Source organism: Peromyscus californicus, unplaced genomic scaffold (genome assembly GCF_007827085.1).
Source record: "Peromyscus californicus insignis strain IS unplaced genomic scaffold, ASM782708v3 Scaffold_13__1_contigs__length_99412109, whole genome shotgun sequence".
Classification (NCBI taxonomy): domain Eukaryota; kingdom Metazoa; phylum Chordata; class Mammalia; order Rodentia; family Cricetidae; genus Peromyscus; species Peromyscus californicus.
Window position 1 is genome coordinate 85,057,324 of NW_026294424.1, and position 22,722 is coordinate 85,080,045.

At 48.5% G+C, this 22,722-nt stretch overlaps 1 protein-coding gene across 1 annotated transcript; it reads right to left on the minus strand.

Annotated features, from left to right (window-relative positions):
- Positions 1-981: 981 nt before the first annotated feature.
- Naaa (N-acylethanolamine acid amidase) lies at positions 982-19,341 on the minus strand. Its single transcript, XM_052735373.1, has 11 exons — positions 18,513-19,341; positions 17,469-17,633; positions 14,924-15,050; positions 9,994-10,084; positions 7,644-7,720; positions 6,131-6,303; positions 5,949-6,011; positions 5,015-5,081; positions 4,173-4,201; positions 2,428-2,505; positions 982-1,738 (listed from the first exon to the last, which is right to left on the minus strand). The coding sequence occupies exons 1-11, from the start codon at positions 18,737-18,739 to the stop codon at positions 1,711-1,713; spliced, it is 1,125 nt and encodes a 374-aa protein (XP_052591333.1). The 5' UTR covers positions 18,740-19,341; the 3' UTR covers positions 982-1,710.
- Between the last annotated feature and the right edge of the window lie 3,381 nt (positions 19,342-22,722).

Consider the following 22,722-nt stretch of genomic DNA (forward strand, 5'->3'; position numbering starts at 1 on the left):
CAACGCTTCTTCAGACTGGCTGTCCCTGAACATCCCCTCATGGAAGCCACCCCTCCTGGTTTTGCCTGGATGGAGGTCCCTAGGGCACAGGAAACTCTTGAGGCAGCTGTGGGAGATGGATGGGAGCTGTGCTTCTATCCCCGTGGTCCACAAGGAAATCTTTTCCCTCCCACATCAACTTCATTTGTTGGGTTCCTGGTCTCATCTGTTTCTGTCCCACAGGCCAGGAAGTTCCTGCTTACCTTCTTGCTGCTTTGCTGATTGCAAGACACCTAACCCATACGTCTGGTCGTCATCCTGTCTTCAGGGCTGGTGGGGGGAAGTGGCTGCAGGACTAACAGATACGACACCACCTTTGTCTGGTGCTGTCTTCTCGGAGGGCACCATGCCACTCACAACCCTGGCACTGCATTTCAAGTGCCAAGTGACATTTGCAATATCCACCTTCAAGCTCTGGGCCGGCAACCTGGGTCAAATGAGGCCCGGGGACAGGAGGCAAGTCTGCAGAGTGTGACATGTCACCCTGGGTGGAACACACACACACATACACACACACATACACACACACCAGTCCCAGATCCTCTTACTCTTGTGGATTAGGAGGTACATTCCCCAAGCCAGCCCTGGATGCCTGAGCTCCTTAACCCAGAAACAGAGAATGATGACCCCATAGAGGCCGGCTGCCACACGCCAGCTGCTGCATAAGACATGTGTGTGTGTGTGTGTGTGTGTTCCTGCCTTTCCCATGGACTCAATTCCCTCAGGAGGAGGCTGAGATGAGTGTTAATCTACATTCTCAGATCATTCTTCAGCAAATCTAAGATGCTTGAGTATATTAAATAGGTATTAAATCTCCCATGAATATTTGCAAAGAAATCTACACTCAGTTTCTCTTTCCTACACCCAGTAGGAAATATAAGATAATAAACTATATTTAAAACCGAAGCTCAAGGTTTCAAGGTAAGCAGGTAGAACACAACATTCGATGTCCTGCAAGTTTTTATTCTCCCTGACAAGACCTTTTGACATTTTATTAACAAACAATAAACAATGACAGGAAGTTATTTGGTTTCATATCATTTTCAAAAGTAGTAAGAAAGTAGGTTTTTTTTTTAAAAATAAGGTCCACATTTTAAAAAATACATTAGAAGTTTATAAAAAGTAAAAGTGTCACTATGTGGAAATATGAAAGACTAACATACCTTTAAACAAATTCTACTCAAACTACAGTTCTCCACTTTTCAGAGAAAACTTTGATTTCTTTCTTTATTCTGTGGTGCTCTGGATGGAACCCAGGGCTTTGCCTTGTTGGGCAAACTCTGCCATGAGCTGCACCCCAGCCTGAGGAGAAACTTTTCCTGGGCTTGTCCCCAGCCCTCCACGTGAAGTGACGGTAGCCGGGCCTGCCACTTCTTCAGCAGAAAGGCGGAAGTGGGAACACAGCATCACGGGAAACTGAGAGCAGCCAGATACACCCTGACCTCTGACACCGGTTACCAGTTACCGGTTATCGGGGTTGTTCCAGCCAGGGCGGGTTGTTAATGAAGATCACGGGGACCAGGAAGTGGGGAGGCTGCAAGACAAGGGGCGACTCTCGGGTGCTCCAGACAGGCGCTAAGAGATCCCCTCCCAGGCGCAGGCAGAAAAGCAGCATGAGGAGGGAGCCCACGTCCTCACAAAGCAGTGCGACACTCTCTCTGTTCTGGTCTTTCAAATGCAGCTCTTCGAAAATAACCACCTGGTAGGGAAGAAGAGACACATGCCTTTAATTCAAACAAAAATTAAAAAAAAAATGTTCTTTTTCTTTTTTTTTTTTTACATTCCCATGATAAACGACTGACCAAACCATCAGGCCAGGCTGAACAATCTGGAGACCTGAGCAGTAGGTAGCCTAGGGTCCTAATAGCAGGTGCTGTCCAGAAGGTCGAGTCCAGGGACAGCATGAAGGAGACTCCTGTCCCTCTCCATCTTTCCTCTTCCCCCATGGGCTCACTGGTGCCTTCAGGTAAACTCTGTGAGGGTCCACTGCCTTCAGGATCTGCCTTCTGATGCTCAAAGTCACTGGGCCTCACTATTGCCCGGGGACACATGGGTCTTCCTAAGTATCCACTGCCCCTTGATATGTGAGGAGCTAACATGGGGCCTTGAGAGCAGGTTTGTTAGGAGGCAATGGACAGAGACACCGGGAGATTTCAGCGTCACATAAACTCGGAAAAATACCTAATGATTGACCATCACATGCTCAATGTTTATCTGAAAATATTATGTCCTTTCAAGTCTTAGGGAGGTCACCGTCATCTGTGAGAAGCACTTGCCCCCCCCCCAACCTCAGCCCCCACCTGACCCCCCCTCCCAACCCCCTCCCCAAGCAGTAACAAATCCAGATGGCTCACAGCACAGCATGGGTGCGCTCACTCCTCTGCTTACCTCTCGCTTGGGTTTCGGATCCTGGTCATGTACTTGTCGGGCTCGGCAGCGCTCATCACTGTCGTATAGATTGTGTAGCTGAAACAACAAGACACATTCTTTGTGTGTACCTCACCTTCTCCGCACGATGCCCTTCCCCGTCTCTCGGGATGCGGGGTGAGAACGCAAAGAGGCAGAATGTTTCAACGCGAATCAAGAGCTCGAAGTGGGGTTTCTGCCTGTTTTGAAACACCACTGAAAGCCAAGGTGGACTTTAAATTCTGATTCCTCAGAGCGTCATGCTGTGGTAGTGAGTGGCTGTCAGCCCATTGGCGGGGCTGCCTCCAGCGGGGTGGGGGGTGTCAGCACCTATTCTTTGCTGTCATGATGACAGGGACCGCCCCCAAATCCTGCACAGCTACCCCTCAGAGCATATTAAGGGCTTCCTGTGGCCCTGGGAGAGCGTGTGAGTAGAACGGCAGGCTACAGGCCAGAGAAACCCTAGCTCACAGACTGCGGCTGTCGAAAGCACAGGCTAAAAAGGAAGGAATGATAATAATATCAACAGTCATAATATCAACAGTCATAATATACAACAATATTTTCTTCTTCTGTAGTTTTTTGTTTTGTTTTCGAGACAGGGTTTCTCTGCGTAGTTTTGGTGCCTGTCCTGGAACTCACTCTGTAGCCCAAGCTGGCCTCGAACTCACATAATACATAAAAAGAGAAACACAATCGCCTGGAGGTGGTGGTGGTGCACGCCTTTAGTCCCAGCACTCGGGAGGCAGAGGCACGTGGATCTCTGTGTTTGAGGCCAGCCTGGTCTACAGAGTGAGATCCAGGGCAGCCAGGACTACACAGAGAAAACTGTCTAGGGAATAAAAAAGAAAAAGAAACGCCGCCAGCGAGCCACCGGGAGAAGGCAGAGCAGGAGTGGGTAGCTCTTAGATAAGCCCTGACTCTCCACTGGGCCCAGGAGGTAACCCAGAGCAGGCCAAGCTCGGCCGCGCCCCTTCATTTTACACCGGTCTCCTTGGCCCACTGCTGTCTTCTGCACACAGGCACGTTAAGCTGTCACTGCACACAGCCTGCTGTAGGGAGTGTCCATCTCGAAACCGGTGCCCATCTAAACTACATCATCCCGATTCAAGGCTCAAGATACACAGAAGCATCTCACCGTCCATTTTTATATTGTCCCGTTCCAGTTCCCCCAAATACACCTAAACACCCCCAATCATTATCCCAAACCTGCAGCCAACCTAGGTTCCAGGAGCAGGACAGCCTTGCAGGACAGACCACCCCCACCCCCAAGGCAGGGCAATCATCTAAGACAGCCAGAGGGGGTCTGCACATGGAAGGGGTTCATCGCCTGAGAACCAGCCTGTCCCCTCAAGAGGGGAGGACTTCTTCAGAGCCCCCTGCAGAAGCAGAATGGGACAGTGGTGAGGCAGACCACGCTTTCACCAGGAGGACCTACTCTTGACTCTCCCCCCATTCTTCTGTTTAAACCCAGCCTCCTGCCAGCACCCTGAGGACAGCTCAGACTCACTGAGCCCTCGTGTGTTGCTCTCCCGGGGATGCTGACTGAAATGCCTTTCTCCGCTTCCCTCCAATACGCAGCTCTTTAACTGGCGTGTTAGGACAGGCAGCTGAGCTGGCTTTTGGAGGCTGCCAGTGCCAGGGCTTTTGTTCTGAAACTCGGGTTACCTGGTCACAGTAACATTCTTCTCGGGGGAAATGAGAGACGTACTGAACGTGCAACTTACTTGTTATACACAGGAAACACAGATAAAACCTGCATAGGAAAAAAATCATATTATGAAAATATGAAAAGGCAGAAGAAACACATGTAGAGCACGTATGAAGGAGAATATAACCACTCGGCCTGCGAGACGGCTGAGCAGGTAAGGGAGCTTGCTGCCAAGCCTGAAGACCTGAGTTCAATCCCTGGAACCCCCATGGTAGAAGGAGAAAACCAACTCCTTCCCGTAAGCTGTCCTCTGAGCTCCTGAGTGTATGGTGTGGCATGAGCACGCACACACACACACACACACACACACACACACACACACACACACACACACTAAATGTTTGTAAAAAAGAATATAACCACTTAACATTTCGGTGTATCTCAGGATGATTGTTATAGATTTTTAAATCCTTGTCCTCTCTCGCTTATTTATTTTTATTTCATGTGATTTGGTGTTTTGCCTGCATATATGTGTGTGTGGGAGTGTTAGACTCCATGGAACTGGACTTACACAGACAGTTGTGAGCTGCCATGTGGGTGCTGGGAATTGAACCTGGCTCCTCTGGAAGAGCAGTCAGTGCTCTTAACCGCTGAGCCATCTCTCCAGCTCTTGTTCTTTCTCTTTTAAACAACAAACACATAACTATGCTTATTTCTTTCACTATGAAGAGAAGCTTAGGTGAAGACCGATACTCTAACCTACACAGACCCAAACTCAGAAAATATTAAGTGGCTTTTTAAAATGTTCTCAATTTTTATAGAACTTTTATTGCAACATTTTTCTTGATTTCAGAGAAGTTTTCTCCATCCTCTTTGGACAACAACACTCTAGAGATGTAAGCACAGAGATAGGGTTACCTGGAAAAGGGCCTCCAGGCTGAGGTGTGCTTGCCCTGTGGCATTTAGGGCTTTGATGGCTGGTGTTCTGTAAGGACAAAGGGTCAAAAGTCACCAGGTGCCTCAGGAAACCCTGAACTCCATCAGAGGCCATTTGGAGTGTCACAGCGCCAGGCACAGTCTCCTCCAAACAGACTGACTCCCAACCTCCTTCCTGTGTCACCCGATTCCTTCTGCTGTACCCCCTAACCCCATGTGCTCCAGGAAGCCAGGGCAAGTGCTGCAGAAATCAACTACTGCCAAACATGCGGGACAGCAGAGATTAGTGAGATATACTACTTCCTGTAAGCCAGTGACTCAGTATGTACACATTAGAAAGGACAATGCGAGCCCTTGTATCAGCAGATCAATTGGCTGATTGATTTATGGGAGATGGCTTCCTTCCAAATCAAGTCTTACCACAGTATCCCATCATCCAGCTCTTCCCATCCACTTTCAGGGAGGCGAACAAAGGCCCCAGTGGCCCCATAGGGTCATTGGTAGAGTTCATGATGGGATCCAGGGCCCTTTGACCCTGAGGCCAGGGCCAACCTCACCCTTCCAGCCCCCACCAACTAAAAAGAGGTCCTCCCCACTGCCCTCCTCCACACTGTGCTCCCCACCCTGCCCAGGCCCTGGTGAGGGCCAGACGTATTGTCCGGAAGGGGATGGCACCTGTAGGTCCTTATTGTAGGAAGAGAACAGTCTCCTGACCGTGAGAAAATATCGCAAGTCTACCTGCAGAGATGGGTATGGAGGCTCATGCCTCTAATCCTAGTACCAGGGAGGCTGAGGCAAGATGATTACTCTGAGTTTGAGGCTAGCCTAGGCTTTAAAGTGAGTGCCAGGCTAGCCTGGGCTGCGGAGTGAGACCCTGTCTCAATGAAAAAGAACCAAACAAGAACAAAGCGTCTACCTTCGGTCATCCCTCTTGGGTACAGGCTTCCAATGATCATAATTTGTCTCAACCCGGAACCACCTGCAATAGAGTGCGTCAGTTCGCCTTGTCCGGGGACATGTAGAAGAAACACTAAAATGTCAAAATAACTCCTACTTCAGCAAATAAAAGATTTGATGAAGAGACTGCAATCTACTCACGCTCCATTCAAAGGGTCAAGAGGCCAAATGTCCGCTGGGCCACCTCTGTCCCTGGTGATGACGACCCCCTCCCGGGGCGCGGTGCCCCCAACGATATAGTAAACATCAGCAATGAGGGGCGTCTTGGCCAGAGTGTAAACAGCCTCCTCAAAGTTCTCTGAGTTACTCAGGGTCTGAACAAAAAGACAAACCAGTATTGGCGACGTCACCCAAGGGAAAGGGACACATGGCAGGACACGCATTCATTCCAAAGCACGGCCTCCTAAGCTCCTCCTAAGGTGATGCTAAGCCATGGCTGTAACCTGTGACCCCTGACCTTACCCTGTAGTCACTGGGGCTCTTGAGAGGAAAACAAAACAAGACTGACAACGCCCTCAGAGAGCCGACAGCTGCAGGAATTTCTCCAGGACAGAACTGTCGGCTAGTCCTAGACATGGCGACATGATTTTTGACCATATCTCCTCACTCATTTGCTCACCCCACAGCCACTTCTTGAACAGGGCTCTGCACTAGGCGATGTGCTGGAGGGGGGCCAGGAGCTCATTCTTGCTCTCAACAAATTTCCCAAGAACCCGAAGACATAACCAGGCAACGGTGACATGTAAAATAATGAAGGAAGTCACAACAAGGAACCCAGCCTCTCTTAGGGCCCAGGAACTCAGGTACCAAGAGACAGATAAGAGTCACACTGTGAGGGTGGCTACAGGGTTCAGAGTGGATGTGGGACTGAGTCCCAGGTCAGTGGACTCAACGGGCAAAGGCTTGGGATAGAGCGATGGCATGTGGCGTTAGAACGAGGAGCCAGACCAAGTCTGCGAGGACACGCCAAGGTCTGAGGCGTGCACAGCGAAGAGGGTCACTTCCCAGCCCCCCACTCCATGTGGGCTCCTTCCCTAAGCTCGGCTGCCAAGAACCCCGTGCCGTAGGGACGCCCCGTTCTCTCCGCCTTCGCAATCACCTCTGTCACTTTCTGAGAGAAAGACATTTCACGGTTACCATCCTGACAAGACACACAGAAGTCTGGGGAGAGGAAAGGGGTCAATGAAAGGGCCACTCAGCAGCTAGCGTCCCCCAGCTTCTATCACATGGCACATAAGCCCTGACAGGGCCTTGTACATATTGCTGGAAAGATGAGATATTTTTATTATTTTATTTACATTTATTTCATGTGTGTCTTCTCTGACTTCTCTAAGTCTCCACTCACCCCTTCCTCATCCCCTTATTCTTCCTTTAAGGCAGCCAGCCCCTCTGTACCACTCAGAGCGGAGCTCAGTTCACCCCATTCTTATCTCTATTGCAGGACGACATTACTGGTTAAAATCTGCCTGTGTCATTGCTGGTCAGTACCCAGCTTTATCATAATGTTTACGTGCAAAGAGATGTATTGGAAAACGGTACACTGCTTACTCCTCTTGGGAAAATAAATCAATCTTGTTAAAGGACATAGAGACCTGGAGCATGGTCCCTCTGTTTTGATGAGCTTGGGCAAGGTAGACTGAACACTAGTACTCACTTTGCGGATAAGCCAGCTGACCGGAGAGTGTCCCAGAGAGATTGCAGCGATAGCATTCTCCCACCACCAGCCTCTATCTGCACGTGTAAAAAAGCATCCATCAGCTCATGGTCCAAACACCATTCACATTAAAAAAATAATTTTTAACTAAAAGAGTGCTTTTTTTTTTTTTTTTTTTTAAAAGAGTGCTTTTATTACATGTATTTCCATATTTATTTTTATTGTGTGCTTAGATGTGTGTGTGTGTGTCATAGCATGTGCATGAGTCCGGAGACAGCCTGCGGGAGTCAGCTCTCTCCCTCCATTACGTGGGTCCCGGGGCTCACACTCAGATCCTCGGACTTGACTTAGGTGCCCTTACCCGCTGAGTCATCTCGCTGGCCCTAAGCCTGAGAGTCAACCAATCACGAAAACATCTACACACAAGTGAATGTGTGTATACATACAGCAATAAACGAGGACATGCAGGTATTCACAGATTTCTCTCTTTCTATTTTCTCTTTTATTTATTTTTTATTTTTTGAGACAGGATCTCCTATGCAGCTCAAGGTAGATTCCAATGTGATATTCCTCTGCCTCAGCATCCAGAGCATTGGGATATAGACGTGTGCCTCCATGCCCAGCTTCCCTCTGGTTTTGAAAACAGAATCTTTTGTATCTGACACAATAGTGATTAGGTTAGATAAAAATCATTCTACCAATAATTACCTGAGGCAAAATTAAATTCTGTTTCTTTCAAGGGAAGCTGCCCAACAAATACTAGGAAGAATGTGGTGAACTTTGTCTTTCTGATGCATCTTTAGTGAGTTTAAATATGACAGCATTTCATCAAATTTGTATGTTACAGACTAACTCAGTTACTTTAGATTGTTCACATTCCAATAACCAGTTTAACAAACATCTTAATTCAGAAGATGATGGAATCAAAGCCTGTTTAAATAAACATATACATTTGTAGACATCACACACACACACACACACACACACACACACACAAAACCTCTTAACATTGTCATGCTGTGGTTTAGATATGCTAGCTCAGACTAGCTGAGACTCAGATTCATTCATAACTGATATTTGAGAAAATGTTGAATAAATACACAGGTATAAAAAGCTGAATACTGGGCCAGGTAGTGGAGATACACGCCTTTAATCCCAGTACATGAAAGGCAGAGGCAGGAGAATCTGTGAGACTGAGGCCAGCCTTGACTACATAGTGAGTTCCAGGACAGCCAGACCTTCACAGGGAAACCCTGTCTTGAAAAACAAAACAAAAAACAAAAACCACACACACACACACACACACACACACACACACGAATAAGCCTATCCAAATGAAGCAATAACAGCCCGATGCCAGTCAGGTCCCATCAGATGAGGAATATCATGTGAATACTCTGCTCTTCCTTAGCAGCAAGCCCCTGGGGACAGAGGCAAGAGGTTGACTCTCCCAGGTTTGAGCCTGTGCATGTTAAATCCAAGAGGTTCACAAAGGTTGCCTGAACCTCTGGATGAATTCAATAGCTCCCTAGTGTTCTTCTGACTCTGTCTTAACCCAACACAGTCCAATCTCTACTGAGCAGCCAAAGATGGCCAAAAACATAAACCCGGGCTAGGGTGGTGCGGCGTTTCTGCAATCCCAGCATTCAGGAGGCTGATATAAAAGATCCTACTGTTTCAAGTGTGTGTGTGTGTGTGTGTGTGTGTGTGTGTGTGTGTGTGTGTGAGAGAGAGAGAGAGAGAGAGAGAGAGAATCTGTTCACTCTTTGGCCTAAAACTCTCCTATGGTTTCTATTCTGCTTAAAATCCAAACGCTCATCATGGCCCTGCACCTGGCCACGTCCGTAGCCACAGTCTCCTCTCCACATCTCCGATGTTCTTCCTCCCTGCCGTAACTACCCCGACATTGCTTCATTTCCGGACTCTACCAACAGTGATACCTCCCGACCTTCGCTGTTGCTGTCAGACCACAGCAATGATCTTCCCTTTACCTCTGCAGACCCAGACTGGGATCACATGGGTCAGACCTTCCCTGACCTAGTAACAACCTATCCCCCCTCCCCCTAGCCCCATGCCTCTGCACCTCCCATCAGATCATCCTTCACTCCGTCCTTGGTAGCTCAGGCACCACTGAGGTGACCCCCATTGCTCATAGGGCTGCTCTCTGTCTCCCCTCAGGAGTGGAAAGTTTCCCTTCCACATATCCTGCTGGCGGAGAGTGAAAGGAAGCACAGAGAAGACCTCAACAAGGATTTGGTCTAAAAGGCTCAGAGTTTTTTTATATTTTTGGTTGTGAGCCTAGCCTTTAACGGCTGAGCTATCCCTCCAGCCCCAGAGTTTTTTTAATTACCTCGTTCATCGCCAGAAACTGTAAACTTGTGTGGACTCTGACCTGTCCACAGTCCGACATAGCCAACGAAAGTAGTCCCCGTGAAGGCAATCTGAAATCAAGGGAAAAAAGCGTCATTTACCACCCAACACAATGCACGTTGACATCACTTAATTCCCCCACACTTTCCTGATTGTTCGTTTGTTTGTTGAAACAGTGCCTCACCAGGTAGGCCTGGCTGGTCTGGAACTCGCTCTGTAGTCCAGGCTGGCCTCAGACTCACAGAGATCCACCTGGCTCTGCCTCCCGAGTGCTGGGATTAAAGGTGTATGCCACCATACCCAGATTCCTGGATTTTTTTTTTTTTTTTTTCCTTAGAGATTTCAACATAACAGAATGAAATTCTGAAACAGCATTCTAGAGCAAGGGTTCTTAACCTTGTCGGGAGAGGGGTCCATGGACAGAATTCGGCAAATGAAATGGATGGGGGTGGGGTGTGCAGCCTCCCTTTCCCTAACCAAACTAGACCCCACTGCTTTTTTGTTTTTCTTTTTTTTTTTTTCTTTTTTTCTTTTTTTTTCTGAAACAGGGTTTCTCCATGTAGCCCTGGCTGCCCTGGGACTTGCTCTGTAGACCAGGCTAGACTTGGACTCAGAGATCTGCCTGCCTCTGCCTCCTCGGTGCTGTGCTGCGATTAAGGCATGCACCACCACACCCGGCTCTCCACACTGCTTTTTAGTGAATGTGCTTGGCAAAGCAAAGCATGACGTAATGGCGGTGCCTGTGGTTTATCAGAGGACCTTGCACCAGCAAGGACACGAGTGACAGTGGTTTGCAGATGACTTACACCACCACCCGTGGTGTCCCTATGCAGGAGTCATGGTAGTGACTGTTTCTACCACTTTGCATTCCGCGTGTCTATGAAACACTGTTCACCCGGAAGACTTTCCATTCTGAAAGTAGCAAATGGAGTCCGACTGGAAACGTGTTTTGGGTTCATGACAAGAGACAAGCACTCTACATTTATAAGGTCTGTGGAATTAAGGGGGACAAGTAAACTGGCTCCCCAGTAACAGCAAGATTAAAGCTCAAATGCTTTAAAAGTCACCCTACATCCAGCTTTCATTTAACACGACAACCGTCACTGTAAACCAAGTCACAAGCTGCGGTGGTGCCGAGGGCCACGGCAATGACCTTCAGTCCCAGGCTTTGTTCACTCAAGGAAGCATCTGGAAGAGTGCACACAGTTTGTGCTGTTTACAACAGCTAATATTTTTATATTTTGATATTAAATAGACCTAGATTAGTATTTTTATTTTTAAAACAATATTAAAGTTAGGTGTGGTGATGAATGCCTTTACTCCCAACATCCAGCATTCGGGAGGCAGAGGCAGGCAGATCTCTTAGTTTAAGGCCAGTCTGCTCTACATAGTGAGTTTCAGGACAGCCAGGGCTACACAGAGAAACCCTGTCTCAAAATAACAACACAAAAACAACCTTAATATTATACTAATAACCTTGTTCACTGGGTTACTCAAATTTGCTTCATCTGGCTGTGAAAGTAACTTGGGTGACTGAACTCTAAGGGGAAGAAGGCCTTCTTTCCCCCAGACTTCTCGAGTGCCTCCGTGAAGGCTCCCTATCACCACCCACAGGAGTGTGGTGGGAGTGCATTAGCCCCGCAATTAAAACCAGAGGGTTGGCTCTGTGCTTAAAGAATATACTGCTCTCGAAAAGAAAGGACCAGACTCCATCCAGGCCCTGCACCCACGTGGGCAGATCACACCAGCCTGGAACTCTAGATCACTGTGCTTACACTTAGACACACATGCATTCACAATTAAAAATAAAGAGCCCTACCATGGAGTTACAAAAACAATTAAAAAACTTGCTGTTCTTCCAGAGGACACAGGTTCAGTTCTCAGCACCCACATCGTGGCTCACAATTGCCTTCAACTCCAGTTCCATGGGATCTAACTTCCTCTTCTGGCTTCTGAGGGCACCTGCACACAGGTGGTACACCTATATACACTCAGGCCCACAGGCATACACATAAAATAAAATAATAAAATAAAATTGTAAAGCTTCTTTAAAATGCAATCATATGGAAACAAACAAACAAAAAAAACCCAGAAATTCTCCTGCCACTTCATTTACATGATACACCCCCGGTCCTGAGTGGGTACACCCTCACTTCCTAGGAGACAGGAACAAAGTTAGGAAATCAAAACCACATTTTGCTTGCAATATTAGTACAGTTAGAAGCTGTAAGGTAGCTTTCTTTGCAGTTCTGCATTTTATTTCTAAATGTACTCCCCAACCAGCTCTTCCAAGTCCATTAACATAAACCCTGACCCTGTGATGCTAACGATCTAGCTATGGCTGAATGAGGGCCCTGGATAAAATCTAGCAGGGGCTGAAGGCTGAGTTCTGGTCCCAGCTCACGTATCTCCACTGTCTAGTTTAGGGCACATGGGTCTCTCAGGCCTGGTGTGTAACTGCTGAGCCATCTCTCCAGCCCCGTACAACCCACTCTGAATTTAGCAAGAAATACTCTCTTACTCACGAGTCCTCCTCAGAAAAACAGCACCCAGGTGTAAGCTAGCTGGATTAGGGAACAATCACCTGACCATCCCCACAGACGATTCCTGTGGGAGCTCCAGCATAAGCGGGAGCTAATGAAGCAACACCCGTCAAATACTTCACGTTCACGTTGACCAGTTCTCTGACTCTAAGAATATTTCCTCACTACGGGCCACAGAAAAGCATAGAGGAGTGAACTAAAGCAACCACTCCATCCTTTGGTAATAACATCTTAGCAGATTTCCTTTGGGGATTGCTCAGGGGGCCTGCAGAGACGGCTCAGCGGTTAGGAGCACTTGCTGCTCTTGCAGAGGCCCGGGTGTGGTTCTGAGAACCTACTTATGGCGGCTCACAAACACTAACTCCATCCAGGGGACCTGTACCCCTTTCTGGCTTCTCCAGGCTCCTGCTTGCATGCAGCTCACAGAACCTCACTTAGGCTCACACACTTACATTTAAAATAAAAATAAATAAATAAATTTAAAAAAAAAAGAACAGTGCATTTGTATTATCACTGTTGCCACTTAAAGTTGTCCTTTTGAAGTAAACAAAAACTTGTCAGTAATGTCAAAGTAAATGAACGGAATTGAGAAAGGAGAGACCTTCATTAAATGTTTCTGTATAGAATCTTTTATGAAAGGTTTTCTCCACCAGGTGACCGAATGAGTATCAGTAAATATATTTCTATTATTTCTGAGTCAACCACAAAATGCAAAGAACAAAGAATATAATCCTTCAGGTCAAAACATGACTTTCCACGCTCCTTTCTGATGTGTGGCTATAGTGCATTCTACATTACATCAATATTGATTAATACTGCTCTCTAGATGTTTGCAGTCACGTGACAACAGCAAATACTAGATTATATGCACCACGTGAGTGCCTGATCCCCGAAGGTCACCAGAGGGCAACACATCTCCAGGAGCTGGATTATGGCTGGTTTTCAGGTGCCATGCAGGTGCTGGGAACTGAACCCAGGTCCTGTGTGAGAGCAGCCAGTGCTCTTAACCACTAAGCCAGCTCCAGGATTTAGCCACTGTTTATCTAGACCTAGAATCTGCTTTACATAGAGGACTTCATTTAATCATAACAGCTATTTCAGAGAAGCAAATATTAACGCCTTTGAGCTGGAGCTTACAGAAGAGGACTGAGTAATTCTCAATGGAAATAAAGACAGAGGCACGATGCAAACCCAGGACTACCCCACCTTAAAGCTGGGTGCCCCTCGCCACTGTGCAGCCCTTCCCTATTCAAGAAGCCACCCGAACAGGGAGAGCAGAGGAAGACGCAGATTGTACACAACCTCACAAGACTGATCACTGCCCCTGGGCTGGCTGGTCTTATGTCAACTTGACACAAAAACTAGTTATCTGGAAGGAGGGAACCTCAACTGAGAAAATGCCTTCATAAGATCCGGATGTAAGGCATTTTATTTGTTAGTGATCGATACGGGAGGGCCCACTGTGGTGGTGTCATCCCTAGGCTGTTGGTCCTGTATTCTTTAAGAATCAGGCTGAACAAGCCATGGGGAGCAAGCCAGTAAGCAGCACTCCTCCATGGCCTCTGCATCAGTTCCTGCCTCCAGTTCCTACCCTGCTTGAGTTCTTGTCCTGACTTTTTTTGGGTGATACACAGCAATGTAGAAGTGTAAGCTGAATAAACCCTTTCCTCCCCAACTTGCTTTTTGGTCACGGTGTTTTGCTGCAGGAATAGAAACCCTAACTAAGACAACCCCCTAAAAATGTGCCTAAAGAAAACTGGCCTTGTTAAGTCCATTCCTACCACCCTCACAACGACAACCAATCCTTCCTCATTGGCTATAATTGACATAAATCTCTCCTGGTTTTGTTTTTCACAGGAAGGTGATGGTTTGGGGGTTATTTTTAAACAGGGGAGGTGGGGCTTGTGTGTGCCATGGTGCATGTACAGAGGTCAGAGGAAAACTTCAATTCTGTGCATCAATCCTTGCCTTCCACCTTCCCTACAGGAGGGTCTCTTATTCATCACAGTCTCTGCCAGGCCAGCTGGCCTCTCTCTCATGAGCACTGGGATCACAGGCACCTGCTACTGAGTCCAGCTTCGCATGGTTTTGAGGATGCAGACTGCTCCTCATGGTCCACTGAGCCATTTCCCCCAACCTGGTGTTTGGCTCTTACAGGGAGAAGTAAGTGCCTAAGAGGGCAGGCTCTGCAAATGGCTCCTATCCCGGATCAGAAGCCGGGCTGACCTCTCCATCTTGTGCACACGGCAGTACCTGGCCCCATCTCTCCATCTTGTGCGCACGGCTGTACTTGCCCCCATCTCTCCATCTTGTGTGCACGGCTGTACCTGCCCCCATCATCTCTCCATCTTGTGCGCACGGCTGTACCTGCCCGTTCTTTAGGAACTGCACGTCCACCGTCAGCTTTCTCAAGGCATTTCCAAAAGGGTAGTCCAGGTTCCGGCCATGGTAAATGTGGCCTTGGGAGTCTTGAGCCACAATACTGGTGCAGAATCTGAGCAAAGGGAAAATCCCAACATGAATGAAGGCAGCAGGAACAAAGGGCAAGATTTCTGTTTTTAAAACAACTCCTCAAAGTATCAGGTTTTCTTCCTTATCATTGACATAAATGCTATAATATGCTCTTATACAAGGATATGGAATTATAACCCTGGCTGGAAAATACAACTGGATACAATGCATCTGGACCCACACGATGCTGCTACAGATGTACCAGATGAGAGTTTCATCTTCCCCCACGTCCTGCCTGTATGCAAGGCGCAGCTAGACCTCTGAACTCTGCTTTGCTTGCTGGTATGTTACCTGTTAACATGTTATTCAAAGCTAGCCCAAGCTGCCCTCTTTAGACTAGCATTGTTAGAGCACACACACACACACACACACACACACACACACACACACACACACACACGTAAAAATACTAATTAAATTAAAAGGAACTCCAGGCTGGGCATAGTGACTGCAGTCTTTAAACCCAGAACTTGGGAAGCAGAGGCAGGTAGATCTCTGAGTTTGAGGCCAGCTTGTTGTACATAGACAGTTCCAGGCCAGACAGGGCAACCCTGCCACAAAAATCAATCAATCAATCAATCAATCTTTTAAACAAACTTTTCCATACTAATTTTTTGTAATGATTCAATGTTACTATTTGTTTCTAATTTCAATTAGAAAAAAACAGTATTACCTCACTGTTTGATTTGTTTAAAGAAGAAAGCTTGGTGAGGTTTTGACTTCTAAGTTTTCTTATCTTGACCTCAAATGGTCATGTAGAGTTGGGGACCCAGGTAACATGGTGAGTGGTTGAAGTCTGCAGAAGCTGTCTCAAAGTTGATATTTTCTAAATGGCAGCAAGGCGACCACCATTGCCAAGTCTTTTTTGGGCATGTCCTGGAACTCACCATCTAGACTGGCCTCAAACTCACAGAGATCCTCCTGCCCCTACACCTGTCCCAAGTGCCAGGATTGAAGGTGTACACTGCCATTCCTGGTGTGCACGTCTTTCAATGTGACCCCTCCTGCAGAAGCACAGGGGATATGAGACGCCTCTGCCTCAGGGCAGCCTTGGAACTCACCAGCCACCAGAGAGCTGACAAAGGTTCCCTCAGAGGTTTGGTTTCCACATCACAAACCAGAAAATGCCACCTTCCCCCGAGGGCAGTGCTCCCCGGCAGCCTGAGGCCATGAAGATTCAGTAGTGGGTAGTTAGCTAGGGCTTAGTCACCATTCTCCCACAACCAGCCTTCAGAAGTGAGAACAGAGCACTTCCTACCTGAACCCGAGGGTGCTTTACAAAGAAGAGTGGGCAATTTAATAAACACCTTCACCTGAGACACAGGTTAAATTAACTTAGTTCCCTTCGAAAGGCTAGAGTACACAGAAGTCTTCCCCTGGGAAGGCAGACAGTTAAAATGCTTAGGGATGCTTGCTCTTCTGAGGTTGGAAAGTTGCCATACAATAGTTTGTTATTCCACAAACTTCCCTTTGTTCACCTTTTTTCTTTTTAAATCTTATTTTACTTATTTATTTATTTTCTAGAGAAACAGGGTTTCTGTGTGTCCCTGGCTGTCCTCGAACTAGCTCTGTAGATCAGGCTGGCCTTGAACTCAGGGATCTGCCTGCTTCTGCCTCCTGAGTGCTAAGACCAAAGGTGTGTGTCACCACTGCCTGGCTGTCCCTTTTTCATCTTAAGGCAGCCAGATGCTTTAAGCACCTACCGGATGTCCATGCAGGGTGGGAAATAATACGGGGCATGCTGGGGACTTCCTCTACTGATTCGATCGATCTTCTTTTTATTTGTGTGGGAGAGGGGAGAGTGCGTGTGTCACAGCGTGCTTCTGGGGGCCAGGGGACAAGCCACGGCAGTCAATTCTCTCCTTCTACCACGTCTCAGGGATTGAACTCAGGTGCTCACGCCGAGTCAGCGCTTTTACCCACCAACCTATCTCGGTGGCCCTCCACTTTACTTTTTAGACAGGTTCTCCCACTGAACTTGAAGCAGCAAGTTCCCATGATCCTCTTCTCTTCTCCCACCCCTGCGATTGGGTTACAGGCACCTGCGGCCATACCCAGCCAGGGATCTGAATTCAGGCCCACTCTATCGGCCACAGGCACCCTCATCCACAGCGCCATCGCCCCAGTCCTTGGGCAGTTTGGAAAGTAGGATGCCCCCTAGATTGATGGCAAGATAAAACCAAGTCTTGGGTAGAGCAGCTGCTTCCTCCTGAAAGTCCACCAGACAGGCACATGCTGCTCAGATTTCCCCGGGGAGTCAGAGACCTAAGGTGGTTTCCAAACTGCCAGGACTATCTTATTTTATCTCACAGCAAACATACCTCCTCCCACTCATCGGGGGTGACAATCCCCGACAGGTGACAGTTAATTGACTTAATCCGCCCTAGCATGGGGTACTTACGCGGAGGCCTCATAGGCCAGGTTGACCAAGATACCCTCGGCCAGGCTGACGTTGAAGAAGTTGCTTATGCCACGGATCTCGTCGGTGAAGGGCTGGGGCAGGAAGCTCTCCACCTTCGACACCACCTCTCCGATCATCTCGAGGACCCACTGGGGAACCCTGTTGCTAGAAACGACAAAGCACAAAGCTTGCTTCTCCTGCTCAGAGCACGGAGGGTGCAAGTGTGCGTGGACTAGGAGAGAGGAAAGTTAAGAGTCTAGACTTTCTCGGAACTGAAGCACTCGCCCTGCGGCTCCATTGCCAGAGTCCAAACCTGAGGGAATAAACCGGAGCAGTAGAGCAGGGCTGTAATCCCAGCTACTCAGGAGGCTGAGGCAGGAGATCACAAGCAAGGCCCGTTTACGCTACACAGCGAGACTTTGTTTTCTCCTAACATAATATTTTTATTAACTATTTGGTAATTTCATACATCGCACCCCAATCACACTCGCTTCTCATTCCTCCCGGGTCCACCCTCCCGCTCCCACCCCACCCCACCCCACCCCCGCGCGCAAAAACAAAAACAAACAAAAAACCCACCAAGCCTAATTTGTGTTGTCCATATACTCATTGGAGCAGGGTCAAACTCCCAGCGAGACTTTCAAAATGAAAAATTTAAGGGCTAAGATAAACCCAATGCACTCGCCTCCATCTCCAGTGCCAAGCACCATGGAGGGGGAGGCGGGCAGACAGGCTGGTCCGGGATGGGGAGGCTCCTGAGCTGCATGCCTTACTCCGCAGCTTAGCCGAGTGAGTGACACCTTGTGCGTCGCCCTGACCCGGAAAAAGTCTGGAAGACGCGCGCGCCAGCCACCGGAGACCCCGAACTTGAGAGCCTAACCGGCCTAGCGGTGTCAGCCACCCGCTGGGCGCTGCAACGAGCCGTGGGGAGGGCAGGGGTGCAGCGGAGGGAGGGCAGGGGTGCAGCGGAGGGAGGGCAGGGCTGCAGCACCAGGGGAGGAGCAGAGTCCGGCTGCAAGCTCACCGGACCTGTCCTGCGCTCACCTGATGACCTCCGCCACCGCGGAGCGCACGAAGTCCGGGTCGTAGTGCTGCAGCATCGGCAGCCAGCGTAGCTCCGGGGCCGCGTCCAGACTGACGTTGAAGAGCGGCGGAGTCCCGGGGCCGCCGGCCGACAGCCGGGGCCCCAGCAGCAGCAGCAGCAGCAGCAGCAGCAGGGCCAACTCCAGGGGTGCCCCAGGGCCCGCAGCTCCGGTGGCTCGGGTCCCCATGGCCCAGGCTCCTGAGGCCACCACCTCACCACTGAACCTTGGCCCGGTCCGGAAAGCGAAGGGAAAGGCATCGGGGCGGTGCTAGCACTGAAGGCGGAGCCTGCCCTGGGTCGGTCCACCCCACCGGTCTCCAGGAACCCAGGCAGTGACACCCGCCTCCTGCCCCAGCGGATCGAGCCTGCTTCTCACTCACAACTTGAGGCCGCATCACACCTCCGTGGGCCAAGAGTGTGAGCGGTGGTGGTCCAGGGCGTCAAAGCCCTACTGTATCGTGCCTTTACTCTGCATTTGCTCACTTTAAAACTTTCTGAAGGGCAGAACTTCTTCTATTCAAAACTCCCAAGGAAAAGCTAAAAATTTAATCAACATTTGTGTGCTATTATTTTTGCTGACTCCCATTTATCAACACCAGCCCAATGACAACTCCTATGAACTCACATTTTACTGGTGGCGGAGCTGGGAGGGAGTCAGGTTGTTTGAATCCAAAGCCTACCTTAGCAAATCTCCAACCCGAAGCTCTTGGACTACTCTGATGTGTCCCCAATATCTGGGAGACTGGATTTGTAAGTCACCTTGGTAAGACCCAAACCTTCTTATGAGATAGCAGAGTTGCCTATAACCAAACAGCTAAATTTGCACAGCACAAGAAACTTAGTTTATTTTGTTCAGGTGTTCCCCATTGCTCTATCATTTTTTAAAAAAAACCCAGTCTTTATTTTTATGATTTTATGTATATGTGTTTTGCCTGCATGTATTTCTGGGCACCTCATGTGTGCCTAGTACCCCAGGAGGGCAGAAGAGGGCTTCAGATCCCCTGGAATCGGAGTTGTAGTAGATGGTTGTGAGCTGCCATGTGGGTAACTGGGAATCGAACCCAGGTCCTCTGGAAGAGTAGACAATGCTCTTAACCTCTGAGCCATCTCTCCAGTCACCACCCCCATCCTTTCCTACCCCTGTCCTCCAGCAGGACCCACCACTACCTCTGATTTGTCTACTTTGATGGCCTGTATGCCACTAAGCTGAGGCACCTTTTGTTTTTCTCTAAGTCCTGCTTCATTGTCCCGGAGCAAATGCCCCACTACAGCATAATAGCAAGCAGCTAAACACCAGGAGCCCTTCCTCAGCTACACACGGAAGCCATGGCTCTTCTGCATTAGATAAATAAAGCACAACTCAGGTTTAATAAGCATCTGGTGTCTAGTTTCCAGAGGGAAGCTGCCATGCTCAGGGACTCACAACCATGTCAGGACCCCTCCCCAGGAATCACTGTGTGGGGCCAATTTTTTTCCCAAAATTGTGCCGTACTTAAAAGCCTAAGGAACAAACTGCCCCCGGGTCAGACTCTAGAAGTGTGAACCGGTACCGGCTACTGAGCCGTGCTGAACCGATTCCTTCTCCGCAGATCCTTTCTCTGTGGATTGTTTCTCTGCTGACCACAGCATTTGCAGGGACCCCCACACAGTTCTAAACAGCAGAAACACCTCACCGCTTTTTGGCAGGAACATAATAAATTATGAATGGTTGACTAAAGAACGCAACATTTAACAAAATGAAAATTTCATTTATGAAGACTACCGCTGGGGCAGGGGAAGAAGACCCGGTTGGAAAAGCACCTGCTGTACAAGCATGAGGTCCCAAGTGTGGATCCCGGCACCCAAGTAAAAAGCCAGGCTTGTGGTCCCAGCGCCGGGGAGGCAGAGACCGAGGGATCGCAGGCCAGTCCGCCCCAATCGCCTCTTGCTGAGATGGAACTAAACTGCACACCCAGTTTATCCAAATCAGTGAGCATCATGCTCAGTGAGAGAAAAACCGCGTCTCAGAAAGACAGTAGAAAAAGGAAGAATATCGGATGCCAGCCTCTAGTCTCCATGTGCGCACACATGTGCACACATCTCACATATCACACACACACACACACACACACACACACACACACACACACACACACACACGCTAATGCTGAGTCACAGTCAGTGAAGTATAAACTGATACTTTGTGCAACATTTTAAGATACTAATACCGTGCTGAACACATAACCCCACTACAGGAGTGACAGCCATCAACCCTGAGCTCAGCGGCTCTCCCGAGGGAGGAGTGAGAACTCCATTTCCACTCCAATGTTCTTTTCCTTATAGTTAATTTCTTCCCTTTAAGACAGGGCTCAGTACACAGTACATAGCCTAGGCTGGCCCAACCCCCTGCTCCTCCAGCCTGGGCTCCCTGTGTACTGGGATTACAGGTGTGCACCATGATGCCAGCCGGTCTCCGATGCTTCCATTCTTTAAACTAAACAACACACTGTATTAACGCTGAGTCGGGAAATGTTTCATTGCGCTCTATATTTAAAGTCACGGTTATAAAGTGCTTTTATCTTCTAAAAAGAGGAAAGTTCCAGTGTCCCCGAAACAGGAAGTTGTGAGGCGTGGTGTCTACTCCTGACCTGCTTCCCGACTGATTCCTCTAACTCCTGCTTTTGCAACCTTTCCCAGAATGACGTTCCACTGCCCTTCGGCTTTACTCCTTGGCCCAATTGCCTTCTATGGCCCCTCTGATGCTGATTTAGGAACAGACGTCCGACCCCACTGCTCTTGCTGAGGTGAAACTAGAGCAGTTCCTGGTTTTGCAAAAGAAGCTTTGTATAAATGCTTAACATACAAATCACCAAACGGTCTGCAGCAGAGACAGAAAAGCCAGCCGGACATATTCTTCCCGCCCACATCCAGCAACCGTTTTCATATGGCTTTTGTTTTAAAAGAAACATTATTCCTGTATGTGCCTCAAGAGAAAACTGTCATCTACAGTGTGACATACTTTTTTAAACCAGGACTTTGTTTGCATTCAAAGAATTCTCTTAAGTCTTGGCACAATTTTAAAAAATCATGTTTCTACTCTTGTCTATTAAAAACTTGAAATTAAGATATTGCTTAAGCTTCTTTGCACTCGGGGTTAATGTTTCCAAATTGCCATATGGCTTGATGTAGATGCCAATATTCTCCCCTCCATACTACCCTCTATGCCATTGAGGGCCTTGTGGGATAGGCTGGCTCTGTGGGTAAAGCATTTGCTGTTTAAGCATGAGGACCTGAGTTTACACCGCCAGCAATTCCCTCTTCCTACACACGGTGGCTCATGCCTGTATCCCCAGAGCTGGGGTGGCAGGTGAGGGGCAGACAGGCGGATTCCAGGGGCCCACTAGCTGGCCAGCCTACCCAGCCAGTGAGCTCCAGTTTCAGAACTTTCTCGAAGACTTGCGGTGTGCACTAGTACCTATACATGCAGAACCCCGGTGATTCTGCTGTGGAGACAGGGCCATGCTACCTGGAGCTTGTTTCATAGACCAAGCGGGCTTTGGATTTGCAGCAGCATGCTCCAGAGCCTCTGCCTTCCATCACCGGGATCGCTAGGTGCCAAGTGTGTTCCACCGTGGCTGGCAACCGACAGCATCTAAGAGTTCACTAAAATGCAGGCTCTAAGCTGGTCTACGTTTCCTGCGTAGGTGCTCACTGTGATGCGTTTGTAACACAAAGCGTAAGTGTTCTTAGTGCTGCAGCACTTTTTTGAGATGGGGTCTCGTGTACCCCCGTCAACCCTCAGGCTTGCTGTGAGGTGCTGGGATCACAGGCGTGCACAACCACCCGGCCTTATGTGGAACTGGGAACTGAAAGCAGGGGTTTGCATAGCTACACAAGCACTTGACTAACGGCGCCACATTACACACCCAGCCCTGGGATTTGTGCTTTAGTCTGTTATGACAACAGCATGAAATGGTTTGTTTTGTTTTCTGTGTTTTCTTACCAGCTACTAAGCCCCATTCCCCAAGGTTGGCTGCTAGCGCCTGTATGGTCTTAAAGGTAACAACTGGAGATTTGAGAACAAGTCTGTGCATGTGCAAGTAAGGACAATACGCTAAGGCTGTCGAAAGGATGCAAGAATTTGAACACATTCCAATTTCAGAGATTAATACAAAAAAGCCCAACATCGCC